Source organism: Hypanus sabinus, chromosome 13 (assembly GCF_030144855.1).
Source record: "Hypanus sabinus isolate sHypSab1 chromosome 13, sHypSab1.hap1, whole genome shotgun sequence".
Taxonomy (NCBI): domain Eukaryota; kingdom Metazoa; phylum Chordata; class Chondrichthyes; order Myliobatiformes; family Dasyatidae; genus Hypanus; species Hypanus sabinus.
In genome coordinates, this window is record NC_082718.1 from 77,547,020 (window position 1) to 77,569,112 (window position 22,093).

The 22,093-nt window shown below is 39.6% G+C and overlaps 1 protein-coding gene across 7 annotated transcripts in view; it reads left to right on the plus strand.

The window, feature by feature from the left end:
* The window catches only part of acad11 (acyl-CoA dehydrogenase family, member 11), a 56,869-nt gene that overhangs the window by 11,492 nt on the left and 23,284 nt on the right, over nucleotides 1–22,093 (plus strand). For all 7 annotated transcript variants that reach the window (XR_009515410.1, XM_059987950.1, XM_059987952.1 and 4 more), the window contains exons 5-14: nucleotides 1,049–1,207; nucleotides 1,691–1,850; nucleotides 3,000–3,141; nucleotides 5,511–5,579; nucleotides 13,585–13,766; nucleotides 14,550–14,700; nucleotides 15,578–15,723; nucleotides 16,700–16,873; nucleotides 20,126–20,535; nucleotides 21,618–21,758. Coding sequence is in view for 6 of the 7 variants with exons in the window: in XM_059987950.1 (XP_059843933.1) it covers nucleotides 1,049–1,207; nucleotides 1,691–1,850; nucleotides 3,000–3,141; nucleotides 5,511–5,579; nucleotides 13,585–13,766; nucleotides 14,550–14,700; nucleotides 15,578–15,723; nucleotides 16,700–16,873; nucleotides 20,126–20,535; nucleotides 21,618–21,758 (1,734 nt within the window). In the remaining variant the exon portion in view is untranslated. The remainder of the gene's footprint in view (nucleotides 1–1,048; nucleotides 1,208–1,690; nucleotides 1,851–2,999; nucleotides 3,142–5,510; nucleotides 5,580–13,584; nucleotides 13,767–14,549; nucleotides 14,701–15,577; nucleotides 15,724–16,699; nucleotides 16,874–20,125; nucleotides 20,536–21,617; nucleotides 21,759–22,093) is intronic.

Here is a 22,093-nt window from a genome sequence, read left to right on the forward strand (position 1 = left end):
CCTCTCCCTCTCTTCCCTCCCCCCACACACACACACACACACACACACACACATAGTAAGAAATAAGTATATATAGATATATATTTAAAAAGTTAAATAGGTAGTGCAAAAAGTGAGGAAAAAAGTAGTGAGTTAATGTTCAGGGTTTAAATATCTGTTCAGAAATCTGATGCCAGAGGGGTAGAAGCTGTTCCAGAATTGTTGAGTGTGCACCTTCAGGCTTCTGCACCTCCTCCCTGATGGTAACAATGAGATGAGGCCAATGGATGCCACCTTTCTGAGGCATTGCTCCTTGTGGATATCCTGAATACTGGGGAGGCCAGTGCGCATATGGCCGGCTGGTGGCATAGTGAGCAAAGGTTCCCAAGTTCGAATCTAGCCAGCTCCCTTGCCCGCTTTCCATCCATGCTGGGTTGAGGGTCGAGCTAGCAACTTGGCCTCGTAAAAACAAGAAAGCCTGCAAAAAATGCGGCCATGATGGCATCCCAATGACTCCACTCGGAGTTAAAGGCTTTCGTCTTCTTCAGTGTGCCTATGATGGAGCTGACTGAGTTCACAACATTAACTCTCTTTTTCCATAATTGCTGCCTGACTTGCTTAATGTTTCCAACATTTTATATTAAAAAATCATTTGCAGTCCTTAGAGTTTAGTTAATCTGACAGTGTATTGGGGAATAACGCACACAACATGCTGGAGGAACTCAGGAGGTCAGGCAGCATCTCTGGGGAGGAATAAAGTACCAATGTTTTGGTCCAAGACTCTTCCACAGGGGGGAGAATCTGAAACAGCAACTGGATATTGTGCTTGCAGAATCTCTGGTGTTAATATATGATGGAGCTTGGAAGGGGAGAGTGTTGTAAAAATTGAGACTTGAGATTATTAAAATATTTGAGGCAGCAGGGATTGCTTAATACAGTTTATCTGATTTTTAAGTTAGAGCAGAGTCAAGTGGACAAATTGTGCTCAACGGATGCAGAAACCTAACTGGCTTAAGTGTCAAAAGTCTTGGCTTCAATGCTTCTTTAAAGCTTCTTCATTATATTGCAGATTGTTGAGTCATGCCGGGAAGGAATTTCCAAACCGAGCTCTGGTATTTACGAGCTCTGTTTGGAACGACTGAAGGTCTGTCCTGAAGAATCAATTTTCCTCGATGATGTAGGGCAAAACCTGAAAGCAGCAGCCCAGATTGGGATCAGCACTGTTCAGGTATTTTAAAGGGTCATAACTTCCAATGGGTTAATGTTGGGTGAGATGCTTTGTATCCGTCTCATCGATTCCCAAAATATTAATTACAGTTTTTTTTTTCATCATCTGGCAACATTTTCTCCTTTCTCAAATATCTGCTTCAGTGAGCGTTATAGATGAACCAGATGTGTGTGTATATATATATATATCAGTTATAGTAAATGTTCTATTCAGATTTATACTTTCTCCAGTCACTGTTTGGAAATCAAGAGTGGAATCCATGGTCCATTCCGGTCTAGAGAGACTGAAATCTACAGCTTCTCTGGCCTGCAATCCAATCTAAGTCCCTTTTGGTCTGAATAATCCACCATTGCTTTTCTCATGAGGCCACTACTGAGCTCCACTGCAGAGTTTATAAGTGCATTGCTATTAAATTGAACTTTAAAAAATGTGCTGAATTAACAATTGAACAATTTTGGAAAAGTGTTACATTTTCATTTCCAGTTTTCAGATACAGCCACAGCTATTAAGGAGCTGGAATCATTGCTGGGCTTCCCATTGCGTGGCTATGTTCAAAGGACACGGACTGTTCGTAAGAACATGGAGATTCCTACTGACAGTCTGAAGAAGTATCTCCAGACGACTCTGGGGCTGAGTTCAGAAGGTATGTTGTTCACGTTCCAGGGGAATGGAGGAAGAAACACACGGTGATAGGTGAATCTGGGAGGGGGAAGGGATGAAGCAAAGAGCTGGGCAGTTGACTGGTGAAAGAGATAGAGGAGTGGAGAAGGGGGAATCTAATAGGAGAGGACAAAAGGCCATGGAAGAATGAAAAGTTGTGGAGCACCAGAGAGTGCAGGCAAGTAGATAGGTGAAAGAGGCAAAAGAGGAAGGGGAATGGTAAAGTGGGTGGGGTGGGGAGTTTGAGAAATCAATGTTCATGCCTTCATTTTGGAAGCTACCTAAATGGAATGTAAGGTGTTGCTCCTCCAACCCGAGTGTGTCCTCATCGTGACAGTAGGCATCTGATAGACGGAGCGTAGGTGCTCAGTGAAGCGGTCTCCCAATCTACATTGGGTTTTGCCAATATACATGAGGACACACTGGGAGCACCAGGTACAGTAGATGACCCAATAGCACTTTTCTGTAGGAACATAAGAAATAAGAACAGCAAAGAACAGAATTTCTCCATTTAAATAAGATCATGGCTGATTATTTTACTTTTATACTAACCATGTATTCTCTGATTCTCTTAATATTCAAAAATCTATTATCTCCATTTTGAATATATTCAGCAACTGAGCTTCAGCAATTCTCTGGAGTAGAGAAATCCTCTAATTGAAGAAATTACTTATCATCTCAGTCCTGAATGGTTGACTCTCATTTTGGACATTTGACCCAAGATATGGACCCCCAACACCGAACATATCAAGCCCTGTACAATGTTAAAGTTTTCTTTGTCACATTTTTTCTGAACTCATGTGGGTTCAGGTCTAATCAGCTTAAACAGACTATCACAGGAATCAAAATCTAGTAAATTTTTGTTGTACTTTATCTTTTGGACCTCCGAGGGGACCACAACCCTTGGAGGCTTATCGATGACCCAGAGAGCTATGTTGGTGGAGTCGGGGCTTTATGCTTTGGCTCTTGCTAGGGTCACCAATGCCAAAAGATCAAAGGGTCGAGGCCAGACTAATTTGGTAGTGCTCATTGCAATGAGTTTTCTGGAGAACTATGCCAGTAAACCGTGTTGCTGTAATGGGAATTAACTTATTGATTAGTTTGATTTACTGAACAACTAATCTGCTTACAGAGCCACTTCTCCTTCGTCAGTTCAGTCATGGGCAATCTAATCCCACATACCATGTGCAGAGTGGGGTCCACCAGCTGGTCTTGAGAAAGAAACCACCCGGGATACTGCTGAAGTCAGCACATGCAGTGGAAAGAGAATACAGGTGTGTGGAGAGTAAAATGGAGGGAGTTTGTGCATGCCTCATTCCTCTTTATAGCTCTTAGGTTAGCCTGCACTCATGCATTAGCACTTGACAATCCCTGAACCAACTATTCAATTTAGAAAGAAACTTTTAGATCTCTGTTTTAACACTGGTGGATGATTTTACTGTGTAGTACCAAGCCTCATTCAAGTGTGTATACTTTATACAACCTTGAGATTCTTCTCTTTAAAGGCAGCCATGAAACCAAGAAACCCAGTAGAACCCACTAAAACAAAAGAAGACCCATTGTGCGGAAAAAAACTGCAAACAATGAAAGTGAGCAAATTGCATTCAGAGCTAAGGTTCACAAAGGTGAGTCCACACTGTGATCGTTGCAGGCCACAGGCACGGTTCAGTACAGAGATGAGTAAACCTCGTAGAGCAGCGACTTCAAAGAGCCTGTGCCTCGCCTCCTGACCCGGCACCCTGTCCTTTTCAATCTGGCCTGGTGCTTAAATGATCCTGAACTTGCTCCAGACCCAGACCTTGCCATGCTGATACGTCCTCGGGCTGATGCCCCACCACCTCAATTCGGCCCACGTCCAGCTTTCCCAATTTAGCTTAAATCGATTAAACTTCGGGTCTTTCCTTGCTCTTGTGCCCAGGTCTGGGCCCCATCGCCTCCACTTGCCTTGATTTGTTTCTGCCAAGTTCGTTCCAGAAATAGCCAAACATTGGCTCCTTCCCTCTCTCTGACCCAGACCCCACCACCTTGATTCAGCCTGTACATACCACACAGCAGCTGTCCTGAACCTTTGAGACTTCAATTCCCACTGCAGAAATGCCAGGTTGTACAGGTGGTTCAAAAGCTCAACTCCAGCAGGGAAGTTGCAGGGATTGTTCGCCAGGAAACTTGTAATTAATGAAGTATTTAGTTATTTTTTTCGTTTTATTTGCCACCAGTAAGTAGTCGCTGAGCTTCACCAACGCCATCTTAAATTGGAAGAAGAAGAAAGCCTTTAACTCCAAGTGGAGTCATCGGGACGCCGTCATGACGGCGTTATTGTAGCAGGCTTTCTTGTTTTTACAAGGCCAAGTTGCTAGCTCATGGCTCAACCCAGCACAGATGGAAAGTGTGCAAGGGAGCTGGCTGGATTTGAACTCAGGAGCCTTCGCTCCGAAGTCCAGCGCTGATTCCACTACGCCACCAGCTGGCTATCTTAAACTGGGCTGTTAAATAAATAATATGCAGGCTACCAACATCATAATCAGGATTGGGTGATAATACCATATGGAATAAATTGGGGGGGAAGTTTCTGGTGTATTTAGGAGAAATTATTTTTATCAGAATGTTTCTAGTCCAGTGAGAAAGAATGTATTGCTTGACTCTGAGAAAAGAGATGCACCAAGTACAGCAAGTACCACTATGGGAAAAGTTTAGGTAAGGTTGATTATGGTACTCAAGACAAATCAACTAGGGCAGGGCTTCCCAACCAAGGGTCCATGGACCCCTTGCCTAGTAGTATTGATTCATGGAAAAGGTGGGGAACCCCTGACCTAGGGGAAAGGACAAGGAACAATCTGAAATACAGATACTCAGCCTGATGTGTGGAAGGTTCTAAAGCAGGTTAAGTCTACCTGGTTACTTGCCATGATTCAGGATAAATTTTGAATCAAGGATTATGAGGTAAAGACGTATACCTAGTGATCTCTTTATCAGGTAGATCTGTGCATCTGCTCGCTAATGCAATATCTAATCAGCCAATCATGTGGCAGCAACTCAATGCATAAAAATATCCAAACATGGTCAAGAGGTTCACTTGTTCAAGCCAAGCACCAGAATGAGGAACAAATGTGATCAAAGTGATCACTTGGTACCAGACGGGTGGTTTGAGCATTTCAGGAACTACTCATCTCCAGGGATTTTCACACACAACAGTCTTGATTACTGAGAGGGATGTGTTTATATAAAAAAAAACAAAAAACAGTGAGTGGTAGTTCTGTGGGCGAAAACGAGGTCAGAGGAGAATGGCCAGACTGGTTCAAGCTGACAGGAAGGCATCAGCAACTCAAATAATTACACGTTACAACAGTGGGGTACAGAAGAGCGTCTCTGAATACACAACACATCAAAGCTTGAAGTGGATGGGCTACAGCAGCAGAAGACCATGAACACACACTCAGTGGCCACTTTATGAAGTACAAGAGCTACCTAATAAAGTGCCCACTGAATGTATGCTGAACTATACTCACATTCAGGAGACTTGGAAATTAGTTAAAATAGGGAATTTGAAGAGGGCATTTAATTATATGCTGTCCTAAATATTATTTTTCAGTCTACCGAGAAGGTTGAACTTGAAATGTTGTTTTTCATTTTACTGTCCATTCAGGGTGATGAAGGCCCTTAGAGATGAAGGAGTTCCTGTTCCTAGGACACTTGCCATTTGCGAGGACCCCAGGTATTTAAGACAAAGTTCTAACATATGAAATGTCTCTATATCTATGTCATTATAATTGCCAGCAAGCGAAATATGTTGGAAATAATAGGTAGGTCTGAAATGTGGCACAGAGTCACAGTACTATCCTCTGTCTGTTGGTAAGAAAGAAGGTTTCCACCTCAGCATGTGGAGATTTAGTATTTAAAACTGCAATTTGAGCCTGCATAACATCTTTTAACCAACCCACAGCAGACTGTGCAAAGATACTTCACAGAAGTTGGCAGTCAGAACCTGGCTCATTTCCAACTAAGTGTAAAAATTAACACAAAAATCAATTATACTTCAGTAAAATGCTAAAACATAACTGGCATAGCAGATGAAAAATTGAGTCCCTTGATACTGTCAAGCCACAATGCTATCTTAAGTAGACAGAGCGAAAAGTTAAGTTTGGAAGGAGGAAAACAAAATAAAATAATCTTCCAAGTGAAAAATCTGAGTTTATGATACATTTTATTCTCTTGAGAGATGTATCATGGCAGTCAGGTTGTGTTAGTACAAAGTACAGCTGCTGAGTGCAGGTCTGCGAGCTTTCTTTTTAGATATTGTTACGGCCCATTATGTCACTGGCATTTAGAACAGTAATGATGCCCCCCCCCCCATCTCTGCCTTTCTGTACAGTCGTATCCAGATATAGTGATGATGGCCCACCCCATCTCTGTCTTTCTATACAGTCCCCCCCATCTCTGTCTGTCTATACATCCGTGTCCAGGTATATTAATGAAGGCCCCTCTGTCTTTCTACCCAGTTGTACCCAGATATGGTAATAAAGGTTTCTCAGTTTTTCTATACATTCGTATCCAGATAGAGTAATGATGGCCCTCCATCTCAGTTTTTCTATACATTCGTATCCAGATAGAGTAATGATGGCCCTCCATCTCAGTTTTTCTATACATTCGTATCCAGATAGAGTAATGATGGCCCTCCATCTCAGTTTTTCTATACATTCGTGTCCAGATAGAGTAATGATGGCCCTCCATCTCAGTTTTTCTATACATTCGTATCCAGATAGAGTAATGATGGCCCTCCATCTCAGTTTTTCTATACATTCGTATCCAGATAGAGTAATGATGGCCCTCCATCTCAGTTTTTCTATACATTCGTATCCAGATAGAGTAATGATGGCCCTCCATCTCAGTTTTTCTATACATTCGTATCCAGATAGAGTAATGATGGCCCTCCATCTCAGTTTTTCTATACATTCGTGTCCAGATAGAGTAATGATGGCCCTCCATCTCAGTTTTTCTATACATTCGTATCCAGATAGAGTAATGATGGCCCTCCATCTCAGTTTTTCTATACATTCGTATCCAGATAGAGTAATGATGGCCCTCCATCTCAGTTTTTCTATACATTCGTATCCAGATAGAGTAATGATGGCCCTCCATCTCAGTTTTTCTATACATTCGTATCCAGATAGAGTAATGATGGCCCTCCATCTCAGTTTTTCTATACATTCGTATCCAGATAGAGTAATGATGGCCTGGGAGTTCTCTTGGGGCAGTAGATGGAGTAAGTTGCATTTTGGCCTTGCTCTGTTCATTTTACAGTTTGTTTTTTTTACCACCCTTTCACTACTATATTAGAGTGTTTATAACACTGTTATATGTTTGAACTTTGATTTTTAATCACTGGAAATGAATAGCAGAGGGCAAGAGGCATCAGCCGAAGGCAAGGAAGCCGGTAATGGAAGTGGTAGGAGAGAAGGTGACTCCAAATAGCCTAAACCACCTCAACTCACTTTGGAGGCTATGTCAAACTCCTGGATGATAAATTCTATAAAAGATGTTCTACTTTGGAAGTATTGTTAAAGGAGATCGAAAGTAGACTGGGAGCACATAAGTGGGAGAGTGAAAAACAACAGCGGCAAATTTCTGAACTCGATGAGGCTGGAAGACAGAGAGATTGTAGATTGGATGCATTGGAAAAGAAATTAATTTCAACCACTCAAATACTGGAACAGTATAAACTCAAAATTATTGACCTGGAAAGTCACAGTCATAGACAGAACCTGCGAATAATAGGACTCCATGAAGATGTTGAGAGTGGTGACCTTACTAAATTCTTTACTCAATTTTTAATGGATGTGTTTGGCTCTGAAGTTCTCTCTACTCCCCCTATACTTGATCGTGCTCACCGTGCTTTAAGAGCAACACCTCCTAAAGAGTTGAAGACTCGACCTGTTATACTCTGATTCCGCTATGCGCATATTAAGGAGCATTTAATTCGAATTGCCCGTCGGAAAGGGGTTATTGAACATGTGGACCTCAAGTTTCGTCTGGTTGAAGACTGCAGTCCCGAAGTGATGCGAGAAAGATCGCTTTTTAAACCGGTGATGTCCGAGCTTTATCAAAGAAAGTTTCAACCGGCTCTGCTATTTCCAGCTCGTTTCAGGGTTGTTCTGCCTAATTAATCACGTAAATGGTTTAAACCCGTGGAAGAAGCTCATCAATTCCTTGAGGATCAACGTTCAATCTCAGCTGTCTAATAAATTTACTGTTCCTTCATGTCTGTATTCTTTTGGTTTATAAGTTAATAAACAGTTCATAGATCTGGACTTTTGAAGTTTGAAGATTTTTGCCCTTGGTTTGATAACACTCGTACTTTGTTTTGGAATATGGAAGTTTATCATGCTTCTATGTTAAAGTTCCTTGTTTTTCCTTTATTATTTTATTTTATTATTTTCAATTCATTTTTGAAAATAATTAAGAAACTGATTTGGTGATTGATTGTTTTTTTCCTTGAAATATAATTAAGATTGTATTCTGCTTCACTTTCCAAGATCTCACTTTTCAAAATGTTTTGGAAATGGCTGCTTTTTTTAACGTTTGTTTGGTGTTTATTATGGCATTCTTTTCTCAATGTTTTGACTATGGGTGGCATTTTGCATTCTTTTCCACTTTGGAAATCTGCCTTCAAGAGAGAAGGGGGTAGGGGAATTTCTAGTTAGCTTTCTGGCTGTGTATTGGCTAGTTTTCGGACTTTTGTGGGTGGGGGTGGGGCTATTTTTAGTTTAGTTTATTTCATCTGGGCTGATTTGAAACTACAAATATGTCTGAATTGTTGTAACTTCTGGTTCCCCTTTAAACCTTTTTCCCTTTTCCTAAATCATGAGTTTCCTATGCAGTAAGGTTAACCCTTTACATACCATATGGTTTATTCAAATAAAATGGATAATATTATTAACTTTGTCTCATGGAATACGCATGGTTTGAAGCATTCGATTAAATGGAAGAAGATTTTTGAAGTTTTTCATTCAAAGTTTTTCAGATGATCTTTGCCCAGGAAACTTGTGTGAGGAAGGAGGATAATCAGCCTTTTTTTAGGTTTTGTAAAGTACAACAATTTCACTCTAACTTGCAGGTTAAGGTGAAAGGAGTCTTTATTTTTATAGACTCCTCAATTTCATTTGTTCACTATGAAACAATCTCAGATGCAAAAGGTAGATTTCTGTTAATTACTGGTTTACTTTATAACCAAAAAGTTGTTATGGTTAATATCTATGAACTAAATGCCGACTAACCTGAATTCTTTAAGCATCTATTTTCATCTCTTCCTAATTTAAATGAATATATGTTGATAATGGGCAGAGATTTTAACTGCTGCCTGAATCCCTCGATGGACAGGTCTGCATCCAATCAGGTACTTCCAAGCAAATCCGCTATTTTTATTAATTCCTTTTTAGTTGACTCCAGAATTTTAGAAATGTGGAAGTTTTTACATCCTAACATCCATAAAGAGTTCTCATTCCTTTCTCATGTATATCATAATTACTCGAGTTGTTCTCATGTATATCATAATTACTCGAGTTGATTACTTTTTTTAATCGACTCTTGATTAGTTCTGTCTGTTACTGCTTGTGAGCACGATGCAATCACTGTTTCCGATCATGTGCCCTTGAAACTACCAATCAAATTAACTGATGTAACTTTTAGTACTAGACAATGGCGCTTTAATTCTACTCAGCTTCAGGACTTAAACTTTGTTAACTTTATTAAAGAACAGATTGCCTTTTTCTTTTCAACTAACTTTACAGAAGAAATTTCCAGTGGGATATTATGGGATACTTTTAACGTATACATTCATGGGCAAATTATTTCATATTCTGCTGTTTTGAAAAAATGAATTAATAATGAAATACGTACATTGGTTGATAAGATTAAAGAAGTGGGTAAAAAATATTCTGCTGCTCCTAATCTGGAGCTTTATAAAAAGAGAGTTGAACTTCAGATGCAACACAAGTTTGCTATTAACATTCCCGATTGAAAATCAGTTACTTAAAACTAAGAGTCAACTTTATATATATGGTAATAAATCAGGTAAATTACTGGCGAACCAATCAAAAGTTGTTTCGGCTAAACATCAGATTATTACAGTTCATAAACAGGATGATATTTTGACGGTTGACCATGACAAAATTAATAAGTCTTTTCAAGAATTCTATACCTCTTTATACCAAACAGAATTTCATGACAATTCTACCATAATGCATGAATTTTTAAGGAAATTTAATATTCCGAAATTACCACTTAATGAACGTTTAGCATTAGATGCACCCATCATGGAAGAAGAAATAAAGAAAGCAATTTCTTTGATGAATTCTGGTAAAGCAGCTGGTTTGGATGGGTATACAGTAGAATTTTAAAAATCTTTTTCAAATCTACTTTCTCCTTAGTTACGTAGAATCTTTAAGGATGCCTTATTTGTAGGTTAAATTACCATAATCATTTTATGAAGCATCTATTTCTTTAATTCCTAAAAGAGATAAAGACCCCACTGAATGTGTACTATATAGACCTATATCCTCGTTGAATGTGGACTCCAAAATCTTTTCCAAAATATTGGCAATTAGATTGGAAAATGTATTGCCACAAATTGTCTCCGAGGTCCAGACAGGATTTATTAAAAATCGTTATTTGTATTTTAATCTTAGGAGGTTAATGAACATTATATATACTTCATCTAAAACTCCAGAATGTGTTATTTTGCTTGACGCCGAGAAGGCGTATGATAGAGTTGAATGGGAATATTTCTTTAACACGCTTGAGAAATTTAATTTTAGCACAAAGTTCATATCTTGGATTAAATTAACATATCATACACCTTTGGCTTCTGTACTTACCAATAATCAGAGAACCCCTTTTTCATGCTTTTTCGAGGTACTAGACAGGGTTGTCCTTAAGTCCTTTACTATTTGATAATGCCTTGGAGCCCTTGGCAATCACTGTTCATGATTCACCCAATATATTTGGCATTATTCGTGGGAATGGGGCGCATAATGTATCACTATATTCAGATGAGCTGTTACTATTTAACTCTAACCCAGAGAAATCCATCCTTGCAGTAATATCACTACTTGTTCAGTTTAGTCATTCTTCTGGTTATAAATTGAATCTTAATAAGAGTGAGCTTTTCCCATTAAATATGCAAGTCCCAGTCTATGGACAATCACCAATTAGACTGGTTACTGATTACTTATTTGGGTGTTAAAATTACTAAGAAGCATAAGGATCTATTTAAAGTTAACTTTTTACCTTTAATTGATCATGTTAAACAACTACTTACTAAATGGTCCCCATTGTCCTTATCATTGATTGGTCGAATTAATGCTATTAAGATGATTATTTTACCTAAATTTCTGTGTCTATTTCAGGCAGTACCAATCTTCATCTCTAAATCCTTTTATGATATTATAGATTCTAAAATGTCTTCGTATATATGGCAGAATAAAAATCCTAGGTTAAGTAAGAAATATTTACAGAAATCAAAAAAGAATGGCAGTTTGGCATTGCCGAACTTAAGATTCTATTATTGGGCAATTAATATTCGGTATTTAACGTTCTGGATACAAGATTTGGATGAAATTCAGTGTCCACGATGGGTGAACCTTGAGTGCAACCCCTGTACAGGGGTTCTCATTGGCTTCTATTTTAGGGGCCTCGCTTCCCTTTGCACTTACTAAACTGAATAAACAAACGACTAATCTGATAACTAAAATTACAATAAGAATATGGTTCAATTTTGTAAATTTTTTGGATTGAATAAATTTACCCTATCAAGTCCTATTATATCTAATTTTTTCTTCCAGCCATCCAGAGCTGATCAAGCTTTTCTTTTATGGAAAATGAAGGGAATAACATGTTTTCGTGATTTATTTATGGATTACTGTCTCATGTCTTTTGAACAGTTGTCTAATAAATATAATTTGCCTAGATCACATTTTTTCAGATATTTGCAGATTTTTGAATGTTATTTTACCTACTTTTTTGATACCACATCAAACCGAAATTACAGAAAAATTTTTAGGTTTAAACCCCTATCAGAAAAGTTGAATAGCAATTATTTATGATCTGATTACGAAAATACGACTAGATGCATCTGATAAAATTAAGAATGAATGGGAGAGAGAACTTCAGATATTTTTACCTATACAGAAATGGGAGAAAATTCTCTAATAGTTAACATTTCTTCAATGTGTACTAGACATGCTTTGATATGATTTAAGTTAGTTCATAGGGCACATATGTCTAAGGATAAGTTAGCTTGTTTTTATTGCCATATAAATCCTGTCTGTGACAGATGTAAGTTTGAGGTAGCTTCCTTGACACATATGTTCTGGTCATGCCCTCTTTTGGAAAAATATTGGAAAGACATTTTTGATATTATTTCAGTAGTTTTGTGTATTGATTTACAACCTCATCCTATTATTGCAATTGCGATGAAACATGGCAGCCCAGCTTTAATTTTATTTTGTTATTTTTTATTTTTTCTTTAGGGGGACTTTTTTTTCTGTATAAAATTTTTTGAACCTTTTTCATGTTCAGTTATTAAGAGATTGGGAGGCTTAGATTACACATGTTACTCAGAGTCTGTGACTGTATACGTTAAATGATATTAATATAATCCCCATTGCTTTGTATCAATATCATTGTTATGTTTATCAATTCAAAACTTAATAAAAAAGACTGAGAAAGAAAGATAGAAGCGCCCTCTATTTCTGTCTTTCTGTACAGTCGTGTCCAGATATAGTAGGATTCTTCATTGCTGTTTCCGTAACTATTCATTTTGATAAGTCAGGGTTGTTAGCCCTGAGCTGAACACCCAAACCTGGAGGACTGATGGACCACTCTTAGTCTCCTTTGACCTGTTTGGCATAGGTGACCCTACCAAGAGCCAAAACACAATGCCCTGACTCCAGTCAGCATAGCTCTCTGGGTCACTGTGACTTGCATGCCCACTGGAACACGTGATTTACAAGGCTGTATAAGGTGGCACGGTAACATAGTGGTTAGCACAATGCTTTACAGTCCCAGCAACCCAGGTTCAATTCCTGCCGCTGCCTGTAAGGAGTTTGTACATTCTCCCTGTGGCTTTGTGGATTTCCTCCAGGTGTGCCAGTTTCCTCCCACAATTCTAGGATGTACCAGTTGGTAGGGTAATTGGTCATTGATTATCCCACAATTAGGCTAGGATTAAATCGGGATTGCTGGGCAGTGTGGCTCGAAGAATTGGAAGGGCCTGTTCTGTGCAGTATCTCACATGGAAAGAGCTTTTATTTCTCCTAATGGCTTCACAAATCGCAGTCCATTGCTTGAGTAACATAGATGCTCTGAGCACACAGCATTCTCATCTATCATATCACCCTATTGTGCCCATTGTTCAGCAATGTCTTCCATTTCTGCAGCACCCACGGCTGGGATATTTCAACATGCAATAAAAATGGAAGGAACGAGAGAAACCAGAGAATGTAGTGTGATGAAAAGCAAATTGACGAGATTTAGAGCGATGAGGGAATTTGAGCTGGTGATGGAGGGAGAGTAAATGCTCATAGCTTACTTGCGATTATTATTTATTTGATTTTTGGGACTATGTATTGCCCTGTTACCTAGTTATATCTGAAAATGTATTTGCATTTCAGTACTATATAATTAATTCCATGTAAAACAGCGTTTTTCCCCTATTTTTCCAGTGTTCTTGGGACTTCCTTTTATCTGATGGAGTACTGCCCAGGAAGAATATTTAAGGACCCAACATTGCCAGGATTAACTGTCAGCGAGCGAGGAGACATTTACAGTGCCATGATTCGTGTTCTAGGCCAGATTCACAAGCTGGATATTCTGGCTGCTGGATTGGAGGATTTTGGAAAACACGGTACAGGACTCTTTCTGATTAGTATCAAAAACATGAAAAAATTTGCAGATGCTGGAAGTCCAAGGTAACACACACACAATGCTGGAGGAGCTCAGCAATTCAGGCAGCATCTGCTGTCGACATTTTGGGCCAAGCCACTTCCTTTCCAGTCCTGATGAAGAGTCTCTGCCCAAAATGTCAACTGTTTATTAATTTCCTTATATGCTGCCTGACATGCTGAGTTCCTTCAGCATTTTCTGTGTTTCTTTGTGATTAGTTACTACTTTTTGTGCATTTGCTCCTTCTGCTTATGTACAGAATGGAGTTATTTCTTTCATCATCACTAAGATTTTTTAAATAAATTTTGAATTATTCAATGTGCCTGTCATGCAAGTTGAGAGCTAGATTTCTTAATCTGAAGTTTGTATGCAGGAGCATGTGTGCTAGTCTTCCGAGATTACAATGTGGTAGAATATCAGTGTATGATTTCAGCTCTGTTTATTTGCTTATGTGTACATTGGATTGAACATCTAATGGCTGATATTTGTTTTATTCAAACCAAAATCAACAAGATAAATCATAATAATTCAAATTTGTTTAATATTAGTTAATACCAAGACTGAAAACTTGGGATCTTTGGAATGAATTTGATCTTTATCACAGTAAGCTATTTTGGAAAATCTGTAAGCATCAATGGAAAACAATACTATTGTCAGTTTAATTTCTTGTTTCTTCAAAGTTTAATACCTGCTCGGCACTTCTTTGTCTGGAGCTGGCATTGTTTTAATGATATTTTTATTTAAGGCAATTACATTGAGCGGCAAGTTCAAATATGGACAAAACAGTATCGAGCAACTGAAACTCAAGTTATTCCGGCGATAGAGCGACTCATGAGCTGGCTTCCACAACACCTTCCAAAGCAGGATAGGACCACAGTTGTGCATGGAGACTTCAGGTGTGTATGATTTATTGCCCGTCCATGTATTTGTAGATGGTTTGAAAGGGACCCAAGGTTTAACTTTTTCACGTGGAGGTTGGGGGTGGGGTGGGGTCTGTGGGACAAGTTGCCAGAGGAAGCTGTAGAAGCAGGTACAATGCAGCATTTAAAAGGCAATTAGACAGGTACATAGATAGGAAAGGGTTAGAGGGGCATGGGTCAAATGGAATTAACTCAGGAAGACAACATGCCGGTTGGGATGAGTTGTGCCAAAGAGCCTGTTTCTTTGCTGTATAATAGTTTCATTGGAGAAGTCATCCTTCAACTTCAGAGTTAATGGTTGGATGTGATATTTAAGACTAAGATGTAGATTCCATGGGGCTTTGAAGACAACTTAAACAATGAGACACAATATCCTCTTCTAATTTGTCACCATGGCACTGATGTATTTAAGAAATTGTTCTCATTACTACCATCGGGGAGGGGGTACAGAAGCCTGAAGGCACACACTTAGCAATTCAAGAACAGCTTCTTCCCGTCTGCTGTCCGATTTCTGAAAGGACATTGAATCCATGAACAATACCTTCCTACTTTTTTATTTCTATTTTTACACTTATTTAATTTAACTATCTATATACTGTATGTATGCATACTTACTGTAAGCTTAAGAATCTGTTGTGTAGCAAGTATAGCTTGAACTATAGTTTAAATATTTGTTTTCTCTTTTTTCCCACACTTCTCACTGTTTTTCATTTTTTCTCTACCCATTCTCCCTCCGGTCACTTATTTTCCCTTTCCTATCTCTCCCTACCCCTTCTATTACCTCTTTATCTTTACCAAACATTTCTTCCCTACATCCATTCCATTTCATTCCATCCTTGCCTCTGTGATTTAGGCTGGATAATCTTATTTTCCACCCTGATAAACCTGAGGTGCTGGCAGTGTTGGATTGGGAGTTGTCCACTTTGGGAGACCCCATCTCTGATGTGGCATTCAGCTGTATGGCACACCATTTCCCAGAGGACTTCCCCCTTTGCAGAGGTAATATATAAGTTAAGCAATATTCTCTCATTGGGGTCATTTGAAAAAAAATGATGAACTTATACCTTTCCCACAGTGAGCAACATCTTTAATGGTAAAATTTGCTGGCATTTTCCATATACCATGCTTCCCCATGAGGTAAATATGCATCTAACCTCTTTTTGGTATTGTTAAGGGTAAATTCTGGGCCAAATCACTGCATAAATTCATTTACCCTGCAGGTTATTCTGTTGAAACTGCTACCTTCATTTAAGCAGACTTTGACCCTGGGTGGCCTTAATTTTAATACTTCAGTAATACAGCATTTCCAAAGGCGCAATATGTTCTTCAGATTGCATTTAAGTGTATGTAAGTGATATGCTTAAGTTTCTGCATTGAAACTTGGATCATGATCTCACTGCTGTGAGCCATTAGAAATATCACTGAATCAAGCTGGGATAATGTAGTTTGGATCATTCATTCATTCATTATGTGCTGTGGGTGATCGTGATCAGGACTGTGATTGTTCTTGGCAAATATTTCCACAGAAGTGGTTTGCAATTGCCACCTTCTGGGCAGTGCCTTTATGAGACGGATGACCCCAGTCATTACTAATACTCTTAAGAGATTGTCTGCCTGGAGTCAGTGGGTGCATAACCAGGACTTGTGAGTTGCATCAGCTGCTCATACAATCATCCAGCACCTCCTCCATGTCTTCACGTGACCCTGATTGGGGTAGGGGGATGGGCTAAGTAGGTGCTACACCTTGCCAAAGGGTGACCTGTGGGCTAGAGGAGGGAAGAACCTCCTTTGGTAGAGACGTATCTCCACCCTGACGCCCGGTGGTTTGGATGTATATTATTTTTGCTCTAAGTTTTTGATTTTTAATTCAGTCTACTTGGTGTTTGTGATGCAATTATCTTCAGGTTAGTAATTGAAGAAGTGGACTTACTGTGGTGATTCAACCCTGATTTTGTCTCTTTTGATTCTGCCGCAGGAATGCGTAAGTGTGATTTGAAGGAATTAGGAATCCCATCTGATTTGGAATACTTAGCCCTTTATTGTGACAACATGGGGATAAATCCAATAGAGAACTGGAATTTCTATATGGCTTTTTCCTTCTTCCGAGTTGCAGTGATAATCCAGGGTATTCATAAGCGATCACTTCAAGGTGAGAGTCTGGAATTTGACATGGAATGCTTTCTGCTTCTGCTGCATGGATGACACAGTGACCCAATCCAGAAGGACTAGACCATGTAACACAGGATTTGGAGAAGTAATACAGAGCGCTGTATGACTGAGGCATCATTGGGGGCTCAAATATTACTGCAATCCATTTCATAAGACTAGGTTTTACAGGTCCATATCGAGCTCTGTAGGTCACAAGTTCTGGTTTATTGCTGTCAGCTAGGTTACTACATTTGACCTTGACAGCTTGCAGAAGAAAAAGCGAAAAGATTTGCACTGCTGATCACTTTAGTACTTGGCTATTGGGAACTCTATATGATTACTGACCCATTTGCTAATGAAATTTCAGTGATAAATGTTCACCTCCACTAAAAGTTAATTCATCTCCTGCGAGAAGCAAAATAGATGCTAGTCAACTTAAATAAAAGAGATGTTTGGGAACAATTCTCTTCAATCATCTAAATAGGATGAGATATGAAAACCAGGAAATAGCATTGATTATGAAGCAGTTTGTACTTAGCTTTTCAAAGGCAAGGCATTAATCTCTTCCATCTGGGTACATTTCTCTTAGAAGATTAGTTTTAAATTTCCAACGACAGCTTGAACCAGGAGCCTGTTCTTGGTGTATATGATTACAAAGATGAAAAAAAAATTCTAATATCTTGTGTGTATCTGACATCATTAAGACTTATTTAACCACAGTCGCCTTGTCAATACATGACTTTAAATAGTTCAGTAAAGTCTGCCCCAGCCATTTCCCTATACTATGAGATCCACTGTTTGGACTATTATGGTTGTATGATATTTGTAGTGCCAAAACCAAAACAATTGTTGCTGCCTGTGACCCTACAGATTTTTTATACTTTTATGGCTTAGTAAAATAGAGGGCTATGGGTAAAGCCTAGGGTGTTCTAAGGTAGGGACATGTTCAGCACAGCTTTGGGAGCCAAAGGGCCTGTATTGTGCTGTAGGTTTTCTATGTTTCTATGACACTCCAATGATTGATCTAAGAGACAAACCATTTATTAACAATCAGGAAACATACTGTCTTGAAGCGATGAAACTTAAGCTTAACCAAGTTTAAGCTCAGTGCAATTAACCGTTACTGAGCAGTCAGCAAAAGATACGACATGTGCTGGTCCCAAGCTACAAACTTCGAATATGCAACTTATTCCCTTCGCTTTTACTGTGCCTCCCCCCCACCCCCACCAACTCAGAATTGGAATCAGGTTTATTAGCACTGGCATGTGTTATAAAATTTGTTAACTTGTGACTAGTTACCATAATAAATGCATAGCACTGAATACAATGCAGAAGAAGAACAGATGTGTGGCTCCTATAACATCTAAGGGTTTTTAACTTGTGTATTAATCTAGGAGAAACTCTTCTCAACATTTTCTGGGACCTACAAATCTTACTACAGATAATTAGACCCTTTTCTATATTTCCTATATTTCTAATCAAGGTCTTCTGCAAATACACTGAGGTTCTCTTTAATACCCTGGGTCTTGTTTCCCTTCACTATATGCTCTTAATAACTGCACTGTGTTATCCACATTTTCCCTTTAATGGATTTAACTCTGACCTCATCACTGCATTAGCAATGCACATTAAAATCTCTCACTATTTCTAGATCAGATTGCAGTTTTACTTTCTGAAAAGTTTTAAACACCAGAAGAAGATGTCAACGGCATTTCTCAGGTAATGGTAAATATCTCCATTGCCGTCATCTGGATCATTGACATGAAATATGAAGCATAAATGGGCATGTCATTAATTGATGTTGTACTGTTCAGCAAGCTTGCAGACCTTTCATCAGCAGCTGAGCGGACATCCTCAGTGGGCAGTTGTTGGTGTTTCTGTCTGGGAGTGATCATTTTTATACTGACCCTCCCTCCTGTTCACTTGCTTCGGTCCTGTGTGGCTACTCCTTCAGTTGACCTTTGAATTCTGCTAGCTCACGTTTCTTTGGCCCTCAGGTATTTATAGATGACATTTTCTCCATGATCTTCTACCCCAACCTATCAGATTCCCTTCTTCAGCCCTTTATCTCTTTCACCAATCAACTTCTCAGCCCTTAACCTCACTCTTCTCCCTCTCCTGGTTTCATCTATCACCTGCCACTATGTACTCCTCTCTCCCCTCCCTCACCCTCTTACTCTGACTTCTCATCTTTGTTTTTCCAGTCCAGATGAAGGGTCTCAGCCTGTAACATCGACTGTTTACTGTTTTCCTTAGATGCTGCCTGGCCTGCTGAGTTCCTCCAGCATTTTGTGTATGTTTTTATCTAGTTAGTTAGGAGCATAAGCCCTTCCTGCTGAACAAGTCACAACGCCCAGTAACCCACCGATTTAACCCTAGCCTAATCACAGGACAATTTACAATGATCAGTTAACCTACTTACCGATATGTCTTTGGACAATGGGAGGAAACCGGAGCACCCGGAGGAAAGCCACAGATTGATGGGGATGATGTACAAACTCCTTGGAGACGCTGCCGGAATTGAACTCCAAACACCAGTGTCCCATGTCCCAATCTGTAACACTATCACACAAAGCACAATGCTACCTTGGCACCCTCCCACATCTTTGGTATGTGGGAAGAAATTGGAACAGCAAGAGAAATTCATAGTCACAGTGCCAACACACAAACTCCACATATACTGTAACACTGGGTGACTGGAACTGTAATGAGAGTAACACTGGGTGACTGGAACTGTAATGAGAGTAACACTGGGTGACTGGAACTGTAATGAGAATAACACTGGGTGACTGGAGCTGTAACGAGAGTAACACTGGGTGACTGGAACTGTAATGAGAGTAACACTGGGTGACTGGAACTGTAATGAGAGTAACACTGGGTGACTGGAGTGGTAAGGACAGTAACACTGGGTGACTGGAGCTGTAAGGACTATAATGATATTTCATAATTCTTTAATGAAGAAATAAAATGAAAACTTGATCTTCCATTCTCATATTTATTTAGCTGACTTTGTCATTAGAATGGAACCTAGTACAGTACTTACTAAATGTTAACAGCTACAGTTGAAGACAATATGTTGGTACCTGCCCAGGCGTTATATTTGGTACAGTTACGTATATTACTGCTGTTAAGTACATTTTATCTGAAAAGGACGTCAGTGCTCTGGTTTGTGGTCTCCAAACTGGAACACTGCACAGATATATGCTGCATATACAGTTCAGTGGTTTAATTTTCTGCTTAATATTCTGTTCAGGACAGGCAAGTTCAGCTAAAGCTGACAGCGTTGGGGGACTTGCTGAGATAACAGCTGAGCTGGCATGGGTGTTTGCTGTAAGGGAGGGATTCCGAATCTTCAATTCAATTCCTGCTGGCAACGCAGGCCCTGCAGTGAGAAAGTACTCCACGTGGAGCCAGCAGAGAATGTCACCAGCCCATTTCCTGTCTCCATCTTTGCCTGATGTTAATCACCGCAGTCTTTCAGAGTCAGTTTCGAAAGGGCATTTGATCATCTCGCCTGTGGGACTACCTGCTCAAGTGCAAGAGCTGTACCACAAGCTGACTGAATTCATGGACAAACACATCTATCCTCAGGAGCAGCAGCTTATGGAATATAAGAAAGCTGATACACAGTGGATCCCAAATGAAAAAATGGAGGAATTAAAGGTGTGCTTAATTGTGTAGCTACATTTAATTGTTTTATACAGAGATATGTTCGGGCATGACATGGGCCTTGGGAGTCCTCCTGTAGGATTTCCTAAAGGTTAATTTGCAGGTTGGTCGGTAGTAGGAAGATAAATGAGATGTTAGCATTCATTTGGAGAGGACTAGTATATAAAAGCAAGGATGTAATGCTGAGGCTTTATAAAGCAGTGCTGAGGCCTCATGGAGTATTGTGAGCAGTTTTAAGTCCACAGTTTCATATCCTGTCGGGGTAGTCTCCAACCCAATGGCATGCACATCAATTTCTCTATGTTTGGTAACCATCCACCTTTGTGTTCTCTCATTCTGGTGGCTCTTTCATCTTGTCTCTTCCCTTCCTGTATTCTCATAACCTGCTCATCACCTCTCTCTAGTTCCCCACTTACTTTTCTTTATTTCACAGTCTACTGTCCTCAACTCATTCACTTTTCCACCTATCACCTCCTGGCTTCTTACTTCATTCCCTCTCCCATTCCCTCGCCTGGTTTCACCTATCTGCCAACTTGTATTCCTCCCTCTCCTCCCACCTTTCTGGTCCATATGAAGGGTCTCAGTCCAAAACGTAGAGTGTTTATTTCCCTCCACAGATGGTGCCTGATCTGCTGAGTTCCTCCAGCATTTCAAATTTGTTGAGGTTTTTGGACCAGTGCATGGGAGTTGGTGGAAGCCGTTAGGGGTGGGGGAGATGGTTAAATATTAGAAAATACAATTAGAGATGCTTTAGATGTTGTGCTTAAATACAGCTGTATTTGTGGAAGGGTTCGGAGGCATCAGGTCTGGAGGCAAATCTTATGCATAATCAAGAAAGAGAATTATGTTATTGTTTAGCAAGGCTTCATCAGAATGGGTACTTTTAAAATCTGACTCGGGATGTAAGGCTGACTAGAAACTGCTTGTATTAAGGCAGCTTTAGGAAGTCATCCAACCTCCAGCTTGGTCATAAATGCATGTGTTAAATGGAGTGATAGATAAGTGCTTAGACAAAAATAAAATGGAAATATTATTTGCAGATGCTACCTAATAAGAACTTTATGCTGCATTTTCAGAATGAAGCCAAAGCAAGTGGACTCTGGAACTTATTTTTACCCCCAGCAGCTGATTCTGAGGCTAAATATACAGCTGGACTGACAAATCTAATGTATGCTTTCTTCTGTGAGGTTATGGGGAGGTCCCCACCTGCACCTGAGGTATTACTATTTTATTTCTTTATCTCGTAAAGAGTGCACGCTTTTCCTTGATGTTGTCCGCTGACATTTATTTACAAAGATTCACTATTTGTGTATTACAATTTCATGTTGTTACAACTATTAACTCTCAGCAATAATGATCAGTTAGGCACAGAGAAAATCTGTATCTACTGGCAAGTACTTTTATTGATCTGCAAGAGGACCACAACCTTGTCGTAGATATTGGAGGCTTGTGTGCCTCAGTGACCCGGATAACTATGTCAGCTGGAGTCAGGGCTCTATACTTCGGCTGCTGGTAGGGTCACCCATGCCAAACAGGTCAAAGGGTAGAGGCC